This window comes from Benincasa hispida, chromosome 5 (assembly GCF_009727055.1).
Source record: "Benincasa hispida cultivar B227 chromosome 5, ASM972705v1, whole genome shotgun sequence".
In the NCBI taxonomy this organism is placed as follows: Eukaryota; Viridiplantae; Streptophyta; class Magnoliopsida; order Cucurbitales; family Cucurbitaceae; genus Benincasa; species Benincasa hispida.
In genome coordinates, this window is record NC_052353.1 from 8,268,366 (window position 1) to 8,282,545 (window position 14,180).

General features: G+C 37.9%; 1 protein-coding gene across 1 annotated transcript; it reads left to right on the top strand.

Moving 5' to 3' along the window:
• Window positions 1-9,771: 9,771 nt before the first annotated feature.
• LOC120077817 (mediator of RNA polymerase II transcription subunit 15a-like) lies at window positions 9,772-13,699 on the top strand. The gene is made up of 5 exons (XM_039031879.1): window positions 9,772-10,003; window positions 10,072-10,326; window positions 10,870-10,981; window positions 11,358-11,478; window positions 11,732-13,699. The coding sequence occupies exons 2-5, from the start codon at window positions 10,217-10,219 to the stop codon at window positions 13,135-13,137; spliced, it is 1,749 nt and encodes a 582-aa protein (XP_038887807.1). The 5' UTR covers window positions 9,772-10,003; window positions 10,072-10,216; the 3' UTR covers window positions 13,138-13,699.
• Window positions 13,700-14,180: the final 481 nt, after the last annotated feature.

The window sequence follows — 14,180 nt, forward strand, 5'->3', positions numbered from 1 at the left end:
TTTCTATCTCCATCTCTTTGCCTATTTCCGTTCATCCATATTTCACTTTCTCTACAATGTTTTCTTAATCCCTTGGATAATTAGCAATAATTGAGCAAGTAAATTAATTGGGTTAAGGAAATAATTAAGTTTAGTCAAAGCATGCTAGGCGACATCTTCACCTGGGAGAGCAGAAGTGGAGATGCCATTCCGCCTATCGAGAGAGGGTTGGAAGAATGCATTCACGAAAGCGAGAAGTACTTCCATAGATGGAAGCAACCCTGCGTTTACCACATTCATCCCTGTTTCACCATAGAGATATGGGAACACGGCCGATCACTGAGAGGTGTACGCTAAGGGAAAGTGGAACTGTAGTTGTATCTTTAACGCAATTAACAAACTTGCGATGTTTATACTGATTATTCTTTCTCCTTCTGATTCATCCATCAAGCCTTGCCTTCGCACACAAAGATCCTTTGTATAAACTTCACAGTCAGTCTCGAACTCAGCATCATGTATATCATGTATCTTGTATCTTGCATCACGTTAGCTTAGGTTTATTTTTATTGCAATTTATTTTATTACCGCAACTTTAGTTTATCTGCACAATTTTACTTTACCGCAATTTAATTTCCTGTAAAAACACACACTTTATTAATTGTAAAAACACCGATCGCATATATCATAAATGTAACACACTAATGACAACAATCCCTGTGTTCAACCTCGGATTACTTTGAGAAACTTGCATTGGAATTATACTTAGTTTCAGCGCAAGGAAACTTGTGACAATGCATAGCATACTACAAGCATTTCAGTAATAACGCATACGTCCAGAAGTAGTATCACATAAAGTGTGCATGAGCAACAACATAGTATAAGATTACATTTCAAGTCAACACGTTTATGGCACCGTTGCCGGGGACATGAACTTGCATTACATCCATCCATGAGTAGTGTGAATAATCGTACTTAGTATAAAATACATTTCAAGTCAATAGAAATGCGATCCAAAGAAATTAATGTCCAAGCGCATTAAGAGATTGCATTGACGCAAGGCTATGCGATCATTTGCGTTCGCAAATATCTGCTCAAGAAGGTTGCCACATAGAGCTGGAGCATCATGGTGGGCACATCTGGGTGAAAAGCGTAATAAATCACGATGGGACAGAAAGCTAATGACGGTCGATTTCAAATTAAGTTAACATGCCGTTAACGACCTACTGTAGCAAGTACACTTAACTTTTCGATGACAAATATTCAGCGCATCAGACAGAGAATTAATGTCATCCCATCAATACAATCATAAGAGAGAAGAACCCTTTCACCCCGAAGCTCTATAAATATTGAAGGCCACCTTCAGTGAAGAAGCTCGCTCAGTTTACAGAATTAACCATATAGATAGAAGTAGCCTTGTTCATAGTTTTTCTTTTACTTAGAAGGCGGAAATGAGTGAAAGGAGATTACACCGAGAGATCGTCCCAGTGAACTCGAAAGAGTGCTGGGAGTGTCGAGATCAGAGAGAGGGCCAACTCTTGCGGAAGCAAGAACATCTTTTGAGCAGAATAGGGATAACAGTGTAAAAGCCTTGGCAAGCAAAGAATTGCTATCAGGCTCTCTACCTTTATTTTCCATTGTCATTTTGTACTCTGAACTTATTTATAGAAATGGAAGTTGCATGTTTATATCTGTTTACTCTCTTTACAGTATGCATGAGTAGCTAAATCTATTGAATGGGTTGAGAAGCACTTAGCTGGCATAACTCAAGATCTTCATTCTATGTGATTATCTCGTATTATGTATATGTCAATCGTCCATTAGAGATACTCGGGAGGGTAGTCTAGGATAGAATCTAGGCTTGAAAAAGTCAGATTAGAATCTAGGCTCGGGAGAATCAGGTTAGAAATGCATAATCAAGAGGTAAAATCTTAGGAATAAGCTCTTTTTGCGATTAACGCATTACATGCATCCTAGAGATAGGTTATGATTGTATGCGGTCACCTTGTCCTTGTGTGCATCTTGCATCATCGCATAGGCAAGAAGTAGAGACTTAGGAATAAGCTCTATAGACACTATCGCATTCATCGCATGCGTCCTAAAGTTAGGAGCCATCGCATTTTCATTGGAAAATGATTTGTTGTTGCATGAGTGTAGCGTGATTGCATAACTTGAATGAATTCTCGGGAAACGCTAGCTAAAGACCTTCTCAACCCGTTCCGTCACATACTCGGTGTTTCTGTCACAAAATTACTCTTTTCTCAAATTCGTCGCATTCTTTTTATACCTTAAACAACAAACCAACCAAACCATTGACTTAATTGTTACCGCAAAGTGATCTAAAAATTACCACTGCATATTGTTTTCCTTAGTCCCTAAGTTCAACCCTGGGCTTACCAGGCAACTCAGTTGGATTTATACTTGGATCTTACTAAGAAAATTTGCATGCTCAATGCATCTTCCACCAACGCAATCCTTACCATTATTTCATCGCATAAAATAATGCATCAGGTACCCAACCTCATTCATGTACCATAGATCATTTTGACTATATACTCGAACTTGATCCACTCTTATGTCTCCATATAAAGTTCAAGTACTCATACAATAGTCATGGGTCTTAGTTTATTAGATTTAGATATTCATACAATTTATGAGATCAATAACAAGTATATTGATAATAGAAAATGTTTATTATTTAACAAACTGCGAGTTTTTAGGACATAAAACCCAACAATACTCCCACTTGGACTAAAACTCCAGTGGATCAATATATACAATTATATACAATGTTGAGTTTACATGGAGAGAATAAAATGTACAAATACAATAAACTAGGGCCTTACAATACCCACAAATTCTCCCACTTGCCCTAGTGATACAAAACTCGTAAACCTAGTCCTATTAGGTGACCCTTGAACACTTTAGTCGAGAGGGCCTTCATAAATGGATCAGCTATGTTTCTTTTACTGGTTCGCTTGCAGCTACCAATACAACTCTGCTTGATGCTCCTCCATACAACTGCTCCTCCGTTAAGAGTGACAACTGACCCCGAAGTTGATTTCCTTGAATCAATATCGGTCTGAAAGTCAGAATCAGTGTATCCAGTAAGGATCAGATCCTTAGAACCATACACGAGCATATAATCTCTCGTTCTCCGAAGATACTTGAGAATGTTTTTTACAACAGGCCAATGGTCATGACTAGGATTGGACTGAAATCTACTGACAATTCCTATGACATAACATATATCGGGACGAGTACACATCATTGCATACATCAAACTCCCAACTGCAGATGCAAATGGAATTCAATTCATCTTCTCAACTTCTTGAGGTGTCTTAGGACTCTGTTCCTTAGATAGGTGAATTCCATACCTGAAAGGTAAAGATCCTTTCTTGGAATTTTGCATTTTATACCTAGACAACATCTTATCTATATAAGATGCTTGAGATAAAGCTAATGTTTTGTTCTTGCGATTCCGAACTATTTGGATTCCAAAAACATATTGTGCTTCTCCCAAATCTTTCATTTGGAATTATGAAGGCAACATCAACTAGATATTTTACCTTATTCCCAATGAGTAGAATATCATCAACATACAACACCTGAAAAGCGAAAGTTTTGTTGACGATTTTCTTGTATACACAAGGTTCGTTAATATTTTGTTCAAAGCCATAAGATTTGATTGCAGCGTCAAATTTCATATTCCAGGATCCAGAAGCTTGTTTTAATCTATAAATGGATCGATTAAGCTTGCAAACCTTTGCTCTTGACCCTGCTTTATGAACCCTTCTGGTTGAGACATATAGATACTCTCTTCAAGATAGCCATTCAAAAAAGTTGTCTTGACATCCATTTGCCATATTTCATAATCATAAAATGTGGCTATGGACAAGATTATTCTAATAGATTTTATCATGATAACTGGAGAGAAGGTTTCTTCAAAATCTAACCCCTCTCTTTGGGTAAACCTTTTTGCCACAAGTCTAGCTTTGTAGGTCTGTACCTTACTAGTTTGGTCTTGTTTTCTCTTGTAGATCCACTTACAACCGATGGGTTTTACCCCTTCAGGTTGATCTATAAGATCCCAGACAGAATTAAAATACATAGATTCCATTTCAATGTCCATGGCTTTAATCCATTGGTCTTTGTCCACATCATTTATTGCTTGATTAAAAGACAATAGATCCTCTAAACCATCATCTGGTATGATGACTTGAGTTTCGGTTAAACCCATGTACCAGTCAGGCTTTTGGACAACCCTCCCACTACGACGAGGCATTCTCAACTCTTGAGAAGAATGTGAAGTATCAATTTCATCAATAACTCTTGTTGACGGACCTGTTCTATCAACAACTCTTGTTGAAGGACTTGCTCGATCAACAACTCTTATTAATACATTTGTCGTTTCTCTAGACATTTCTTCTATTACTAGCTTACTGCGAGGTTGACGGTTCTTTACATAGTCTTCCTCCAGGAAAATTGTATTTGTCAACACAAATACCTTATCTTCCTGAGGATCATAAAAGAAACCACCTTTTGTTTTTTTTAGGTAGCCTACAAATAGACATACTTTTGAACGGTGTTCCAACTTTTTAGGATTTTGCACCAACACACGTGTTGGACAACTCCAAATTCTGAAGTGATATAAATTTCCTTTATGTCCTCTCCAGAGCTTGTAAGGTGTTTTAGAAACACTTTTTGAGGGAACTATATTCAAAATATACACCGCAGTCCTAACTGCGTGTCCCCAAAAAGAATTTGGTAACTGAGCGTAACTCATCATGGAACGAACCATGTCCAGGTTTTGTTTCTCCTCTCTGCCACACCGTTCTGCTGAGGTGTGCTAGGGGCTGTGAATTGAGACTGAATTCTATGTTCTATCAAATAGTTATGGCATTCTATGTCCATATACTCATCACCTTGATCCGATCGAAGTGCTTTAATCTTTTTACCTAATTAGTTCTCAACCTCAGCCTTATACTCTTTGAACTTTTCAAAAGTTTCAGACTTTTGGTGAATTGGATAAACATGCCCATACCTGGAATAATCATCTATAAAGTTGATGAAATATTTATACCCTCCTCTTGCTCTAACATTTAGAGGCCCACAAAGGTCTGAGTGGAGGTTCTTTGGCTCTAAGACCTTTTCTAGAAAAAAATCTTTTTGTCATTTTACCCTCAAGACATGACTCACATGGTGGTAATGAACTGTCTTCCAACTTGTTTAGATGACCGTTCTTAACCAATCTCTCAATCCTGTTGAGATTTATGTGACCCAGTCTCAAGTGCCAAAGATAGGCATTTGGAGAAATCTTTATTTTCTTATGAGTCCAGCAGTTTTAAACATCTCTATGTTCAAAATAGCTTTGACCTCAGTTGGTTTTAACATGTACAAGTTATTTTCTAATTTTTCAAATCTGTTTATTTCCCATTTTGATGAACACTTCACCATTTTCGAAACAAACTTTATAATTTTGTTCTAGCAAACAAGAGACGAAAATTAGATTCTTTTTCATAGAAGGAATATAATATACATATTTCAAATAAATGTACTTATCTCTTATAAATAACTTTATATCTCCCACTGCTTTGACTGAAACAATCTCCTCGGTCACTACCTTAAAAACTGTTTCACCTTGTATCAACTGTCTCTAGGAACTTGTTTCCTGTGAGATAGTACATACATGATTAGCGGCACCTGAATCAATTATCCAGATTTTATCGTTTTCCACTAAACATGCTTCGATAACAAGAAAATCATATTTATCTTGTTGTTTGAATTGTGCATTCTCATCTACATAATTCATAATTTCATATGAGTTGGGAGATAGAGGATGATCCTCTGTCAAAATTCTGTTGGTATAATCAACTGTTAGTAATTTGTTTGTTGATTTGATTTTACTGTTATGTACATCGAAAGTGAGTATACTAGAATTCGACATGCTGATAAAATTCAAACAAATTCTATTTAACAAATTGTAACTAAATCCAAAATAAAGTTTTAGCAGAAAGTAATAATGTACCCATAATCATTATTCATTTGCAATGATATTTTAGTGAGTCAGAATATGTGTGATAGCTTCTAGAAATACAAGTTATTTATACTGTTTTATTTAGATTATGTGGCAAAAAGAAGGAAAATTTGTGTCGACAGTATAAAAATTGGCTTAGAAATACGAAAATTGTAAAGTGTCGTGAACACACCTGTTACCCCATTGCAATGGCAAAATGAAATGTCTAAGTCTTTGTTTTGCAGGAAATAGGTCACTGAATGTGATAATCGCTCGAGGACAAAAATGAACAACGCATCCACACAGCATGCGGCAATCGATCAAGAACGAAAAAGATCAACGTAATTGCAGCGCATGCGACGATCAATCATGGATTCAAGCGATCAATGCATTTCCACTGCATGCGGTAATCACTAAAAGATCAAAACAACTACATCGCATGCGATGATCGATCAAAGATGTGAAGAGCAACACATTTGCATGGACTTCTGACAAGTGTACAACTTTTCTGTTGTACGATTCTGGCAAATTGATCGTGGAGCAGAGCAGATATTTCCACTACACCATGGCAGGAATTATCAGATTTTCAAAGTGGGATCACTAATACAGGAGCCAAGGTCTATAAATAGCTTCATCGTATTCAATGTAAAGGAGGCTGGTTTGAAGAGACAATCTAGAGAAAATCTGGGAGAACGACGAGACAAGACTAAAAAGTAAGTCTCCAAGAAAGAAATTCTTTCCATTCCCGAAGAAGAAGCTCTGTGCAAGAGGTCACTTCTACTTGGAAAGCAAACCTGAGAGAGAAGCTTTCCACTCCATTTCATCTACACGCCGACAAGCACAACGTCTCTGATCGGGATCTGTGTCAAGACATTGACACCCTTTCCGTATTTGTTCTTATTTTCCATTCATCTACTGTGTTCATCTTTCTTTAATCTTTCATTCACCATTGTAACAAACGTTTATTCATAGATTTAAATATCATTGTCGTAATCATTGTCATTACTCTTTTCTTTTCCACACATTCATCATCCATTTTCTCCATCATGTGTCACTAATCCCCTGGGTAAAAAGGGAAGGATTAAGCGAGTGAGTTAATCCTTGTTAAGGAAATCGACTAAGTTTAGCTAAAGCATGCTCGACGGCATCTTCACCTATGAGAGCAGAAGTGAAGATGTTATTCCGCCTATCGAGAGAAGATTGGAAGAATGCGTTAACTAAAACGAGAAGTATTTCCAGAGATGGAAACAACAATGCGTTCACTACGTTCATCCCTGTTTCACCATAGACATATGGGAACGTGGCCGATCACTAAAAGGTGTAAGCCAAGGGAAAGCAGAACCTTAGTTGCGTATCTAGCAAGATTAACGAACTTGCGATGTCCTTTCCCTCAACCCATTCTCTTTCTGATTCATTCACAAGACTTGCCACTGCATTCATTAGACTCTTTTGCACAACTTCACAGCCAGTCCTCAACCTGTGTACTAATAGTTAGCCAGTCGCTCAGCGCTATCGTGTAACACTTCATCGCATCGCTTAGTTAGCATTGTAGCTAAACGATCGTGTAGTTTCATCGTTTAGAAAATCCAACGTATCGTTTAATTCCCACGCCACAATCGCTTAGGTCTGCATCTAAATGATCGCTCAGCGCTATTGCATAGCACTTCATCGCATCGCTTAGCGCGCGTCATACCTAAACGATCGTGTAGTTCCATCGCTTAGCAAATCCAATGTATCATTTAGTTCCTACGCCAAAGCTAAACCATCGCGTAGTGCTATCGTATAGCTTTTAAATGCATCTCTTAGCTCCCACAGGTACACGATCGTCTAACTTTTCTGCATATCGTGTAACGTCTGGAACTTCTTTTTCCATGCTTAGATCATTTTCATCATCAAGGGGTCGTTTGGTTGGAGGGAAAAGAGGGTGGGAATGGGAATGGGTTTACAAAGCCCATATTTGGATGGTGGGATTTGTTTATTTATCTTGGAAAAAGCAATTCCTAGGTATCTTTTACCCTCACAAATGAAGGAATTGCATACCCATTGAGAAGTGTGGGTTTTCATTTCTTCTTCCGCTTCCTACCACGATTTTCCTTCCTTCCAACTGTGAAATCGTAGAGCATTTTGCTAATCAGCGATCGTATAGCATTTGGTAAGCGATTGTGTAGCATTTGGTAAGTGATCGTGTAACATTTGGTAAGCGATCGTGTAGCATTTTGTAAGCGATCGTATAGCATTTGGTAGGCAATCGTATAGCAATTGTTAGGCGATCGTATAACATTTTGTTACTTAGCAATCGTGTAGCATTTGGTAAGTGATCGTATAGCATTTGGTAGGCAATCGTATAACATTGGGTAGGCGATCGTATAACATTTTGTTACTCAGCAATCGTGTAGCATTTGGTAAGCGATCGTGTAGCATTTGGTAAACGATCGTATAGAATTGGGTAGACGATCGTATAGAATTGGGTAGACGATCGTATAGCATTGGGTAGGCGATCGTATAACATTTTATTACTCAGCGAACGTGTAGCATTTGGTAAGCGATCGTATAGCATTTGGTAGGCGATCGTATGGCATTGGGTAGGCGATCATATAGCATTTTGTTACTCAGCGATTATGTAGCAGAGCTAAACGATTGTGTAGCCGAGCTCAGCAATCGTGTAGCATTTGGTAAGCGATCGTATAACATTTGGTAGTAATCGTATAGCATTGGGTAGGCGATCGTATAGCGTTTTATTACTCAGCGATCGTGTAGCAAAGCTCAGCGATTGTGTAGATAATTTAAGCGATCGAATAGTATTTTGTAAACAATCATGTAGCGGAGCTCAGCGATCGTGTAGATAATTTAAGCGATCGTATTGTTACGAAATCGACAATTAAAGAACACAAAAATAGGGAACGTAGAGATAAAGAAGATCGACACACAGATATACGTGGTTCACTAACAGTGTGTTAGCTACGTCCACAGGCAGAGGGAGAACAGTATTATTAGAAAGAATGTTTTCAGAAAATTACATCATAACGGCGCCTCTAGGGTTAGAGAGTTTATATAGCGCACTACACCCCCGTACTTGGTTGTTCGAAGCGCCAACAAACAGATTCAAGACATTTCAACAAATGTTTGATAGGGACAATACCCTTAAACTATCTCCACAATGGTATGATATTGTCCACTTTGGGCATAAACCCTCATGAACTTGTTTTCACAATCTCATTTTTTTTTTTTTAATTCCCCATACTATTCCCAGACATTGTTTTTCCATGCACAACCAAACATAGTCATCAGTAATTTTATTCCCAGACATCCTTAATTCCTGGGCATTGAGAAAACCTCAATCCGAACGGCCCCTAAAGTCCAAACAAATATTCAGTCTAATAAAAAGAAATCGAGATCAGATCAAAAATGGTGAACCCAAAAGAGGCACAATCTTGAGAGAGGTTTTGTGTTCAAGACCTTGCATTGTTGCTTACTCCTCAATTAATATTAATTTCCACTTGTTGAGTCTTCTTTATATTTCATTATCAGACAATAATTCTTCAGAGCACTACGACGCTACCTAAAAGTTCCTATCGGGTTTATAATATAATGCTCTGAACTTTCAAGTGAAAATTGGAGTTGGATTTGGAGTTAGCTTGAATTCAATTAGATATTCAGAAACTTTTTTGGATTTAAGTTGGATAAAAGATTTATGAAATTGGGAGGATTTCCAAATTGAAAATGGGAAAGATAAAATTTGGGAAGATTATATTTTATATATTTATATATATAAGAGATGGCAAAAAAAAATCAATTTCTGTTTCCCTTTTCCTTTCTCACGCACGTAACCGTTATCGAGACCGCCACCCTCGTTCGCGCCGTTGTCGACAACATCCGCTGCCGGTGGGTTCGTTTTTCTCTCCTTCTGATCTCGCTCGTCGAAGCCAAATGCCACACCACTACTGACCACTGGGAGTGTCTGATGTGTTGCCGCTGTCGGATTGACAACCGCCACGGTCGCCACCGCCTGTGGTCAGTTCGACGTTGCTCTCTCTCTCTTTCGTTGTTCTTTCTCTCTCTAACTTTTACTGCTTGCACAGCCACCCTATCCGCTGCCTCAGATACTTTCCTGTAATCAGCTTCCAAACAATTGCCGAATCGATTCTGGCCATCGTTGAGACCAGCCCACTTTCTGTTTTGGGGATTTCGACACACTCTTTTCTTAGATTGTTTGGGAACTTTTGAATGGATGCGAATAATTGGAGACCTACTCAAGGTGCAGAACCCGGAATTGAGGCCGGGGACTGGAGGTCTCAATTGCAGCCCGATTCTCGACAACGAATTGTCAACAAAATGTATGATTTCTTACATTTTTCTTGCAGCCCGATTCTTGTAGGTTGTTTAGTTACTCTGCCATTGTTTTGTGAATTAAACCATGAACAGCAGAACTTTTTTGAAAAACAAAAAAACAGTTAGCAGAACTTTGTAAATATAGGACTGTCTTCGACCTTTTTCTTATTTCTTCTTTAACATTTTCTTAGATTTTCTGCGTGACTGATAGATGCGAACTTTTTCCAGAACGTAATGTGTTAAAACTGCCCGTGTTGATTTTCCCATCCCTGGATTGAAAATATAGTACGTTAGGTTTTGTGGAGGAGGTTCCTTTCTGTTTCTTCAAGTATTATCCTTTTCTTTATCAAGAAGGATGAGCTGCTATTTGTTGCAGTATGGATCTTGCTGAATTTATTTGGACCGTCTTAAAATACATTCCTTCTGAGTATCTAATATTTTGAATCATGGACATAGATTGCTATTGTGGTTTTCTTTTCCAGAACAGCTTCTCGTGCTTTTGCATTTAATAAACTAGTTAGCCATTATGTTTTCCATTTTTATGTTAGAATGGAGACACTGAAGAGGCACCTTCCTGTTTCTGGTCAAGAGGGATTGAGTGAGCTACGAAAGATTGCTGTAAGGTTTGAGGAAAAGATTTATACTGCTGCTACGAGTCAGGTATTCCTGCTCACTTTGTTGTAGTTTAAATCAAGGATTATTGTAATTTATGTTTAGCCCATATTCTAATAACAATAAGATTCCATTTGATTTTCTACCTAAGATTTTGTTGTGTAACAAACCTACTCCTTTTTATCTTTTGTTGGGGCTTGATTGTTTTTGTGTGCCCATGTATATTCTTTCATTTCTCTCATTGAAATCACAGTTTCTTTCTCTATATGTATATATATGTATATAATAGTGACTTTTACATGTGGACTTACAAGTATAAATTCTGTTTTGTTATGTTATGTGTTCTTGCACTAAACACAACTTTGTTTTAGTGATCTCTTGAGTGGGTACCCTCACTAATTCTATTTTTAATCTCTGATTTCAGTCAGATTACCTAAGGAAAATATCTCTGAAGATGCTTACTATGGAAACCAAATCTCAGCCCCATATGGGAACTTCATTACCATCCAATCCTATGGTGCCTAGCAATAAGCCTCTGGATTCTGGTAAGTCATCAACAGACAATTTGCCACTATGTTGTACGTGATGAAAATTTCACCAACACTTTCTAAGTCAATTTGTGAATGAATTTCTTGTTAGGGAGGGTTTTCGTTTTAAATTTTTTTAATTCTTTTTTTATTTATTATTTTTTTTTTATTTTAATAATTCTCTGTTCATGGATAGTGTAATCATTTCTCAAATCTCACTTAACATAAGGCATTTTATTTGACTTGACGTTGTGTATTATGTTGTAAACAGCATCACAAAGCATGCAGTCTCAAGTTCTTAACCCAGGGCAGTCAGTTTCTGTTCCTCAGTCATCCAATCAGCCTCAGTCACGCCAGCAAATACTCTCCCAGAATATCCAAAATAACATTGTTTCTCAGAGTTCATCTAGCTTATCTTCTGCAGTACCTCCTGTCGCCGGATTAGCTTCATCTTCAATGTCAAACATGGTTGGTCAGAATCCAAGCATGCAAAATGTATCTGGAGTTCCACAGAATTCTGTTGGAAATGCTATGGGCCAAGGGGTTCCTTCCAACGTATTTACCAACTCTCAGAGGCCACTACAAGGAAGACAAGTAGTTCCCCAACAACAACAACAACAGCAGCCACAAACCCAGCAGCAGCAACAGCTTCTATATCAGCAACAACAGATGCAACAGATGATAAAGCAGAAGTATCAGCAGGGAGGTATATCACACCCACTTATGCAGCCTCACATCCCACAACAGCAACAAAATCTAATACAACCAAATCAACTGCAATTGTCTCAGCAATCTGTCATGCAACCTTCTATGATGCAACCTTCGCTCTCTAATCTTCAGCAAAACCAGCAATCTCCCATTCAACAGCCCACTCAATCCATGCTTCAGCAGCCTCCACAGCCAGTTCTTAGGCAGCAACCACAGTCCCAACAACATACTGTCATGCATCAGCAGCCTACAATATCACAGCAGACGAGCTTGCCTTCACAGCAGCAGCAACAGCTAATTAGTCAACAAACAAATTCTTCAAACATGCAGCAGAGTTCATTAATCGGGCAGCAAAACAGTGTTGGGGACATGCAGCAACAGCTGCCTCAACAATCAAGGTCGCACGGGCAGCAGAGCAATCTGTCAAACATGCAGTCTTCGCCATCGCAGCAGCAGCAGCTCATGGCTCAGCAAAGCAACCTATCAAATTTGCAGCAGCAGCAGTTAGGACCTCAAAGTAATGTTTCTGGACTACAGCAGCAAATGCATGGAACTCAGTCGGGTAACTCAAACATGCAATCAAATCAGCACTCCATGCATATGCTGCAACAGAACAAGGTTCAAATGCAGCAGCAACCTGCACAAAATACATCAAATTTATTGTCAACGCAAGGTCAGCAAGGACAACTTCAGTCATCCCAACAGCTGATGTCACAGATTCCATTGCAGTCCACACAAGTTCCACAACAGGTACCTTTACAGCAGCAGCAGCAGCCGCCGCCGCCAAATGCAATGTCGCACGAGCTCCAACAAAGGCTTCAAGTTGGAGGTCAAGCACCAGGCTCCTTGCTTCAATCACAAAATGTAATGGATCAGCAAAAGCAGTTGTTTCATTCACAAAGAGCTCTTCCAGAGACATCGTCAAGTATGTTTTCTTGCTTTGTTATATTTTTAGAGCCTTATCATTAATTATTGAATGATCAAACCAGTAAGATACTATCAACGTTAGCTAAATGCTACTGACCTTGTTGAAAACATGAGGTGTCTGAAATGAGAAATGGGAAAAACCAGGAGGGAAAGAACAGTCGCATAGACTCGATTTTTGAGAGGTGGAGCCATGGAGTTTCTTGAAAATTAAATGAAAATAATGAGTTTTTACACAATTCGTTATTTTAATGTCCCTTGATTTTGTTCTTGAAGCTTCACTTTTTGGAATTTTTTATCAATGAAATTTCTCTCAATTTTATTCTTGAGATTAATGCATGCTTCAACTTTCTTAAATTTCATGGTGAAGTTATTCATGTAGTATTTGTGGTCAGTGTGTAATTTGGTTTTTCGTCAAGTTTATAGAGCTCCTATTATAATGAGTATGAGTGAAATTTGTATAGTTTGTTGTTTCTTTGGGTTTTTATGCCAAAATTTTGCTAACAATAGAGCCTTGCATTTTGAATTTTTGATGCTAACAATATCATTCTTTGTCCCATTCTTTATCATAAATGTGGATTGCAGCATACCTCTTTATATTATATTCTTTTGGTCTACCTTCAGCATTTTTGTTATGAAACATGGATATATATACAAATACGATAAAAGACGTAATATTTCTTGAAAAATTAGGATTAGACAATACAATCAACCTAGTTTTTGAAACAATCATATGCAGCTTAGAACTCAGAACTCAGAATGGGGCACATGTTATAGAGTATTTTTCAACTTTCAAGTTTGTTATACTCTTTATTTCCATCTCTTTGCAGCTGGGAACTTACTTGCGTATCAAGGAGTATTTTACCGAGTTTTTTCCTTTTCTATTTCCCCATTTTTAAAATTAAGAAACTGTAAATTTAAATCACTGAAGAGAACAACCTAGAGGTTATGCCTTCCAAGCTAAGTTTTGAGGGGAAAAAACAGTGATTATTATTATTATTATTTTGAGCAAGAAACATAATTGTCTTTTAATGTAATGGAAAGAGATTAATGCTCAAAAGTTACAAATTCTACAAGAGAGTTTTTTT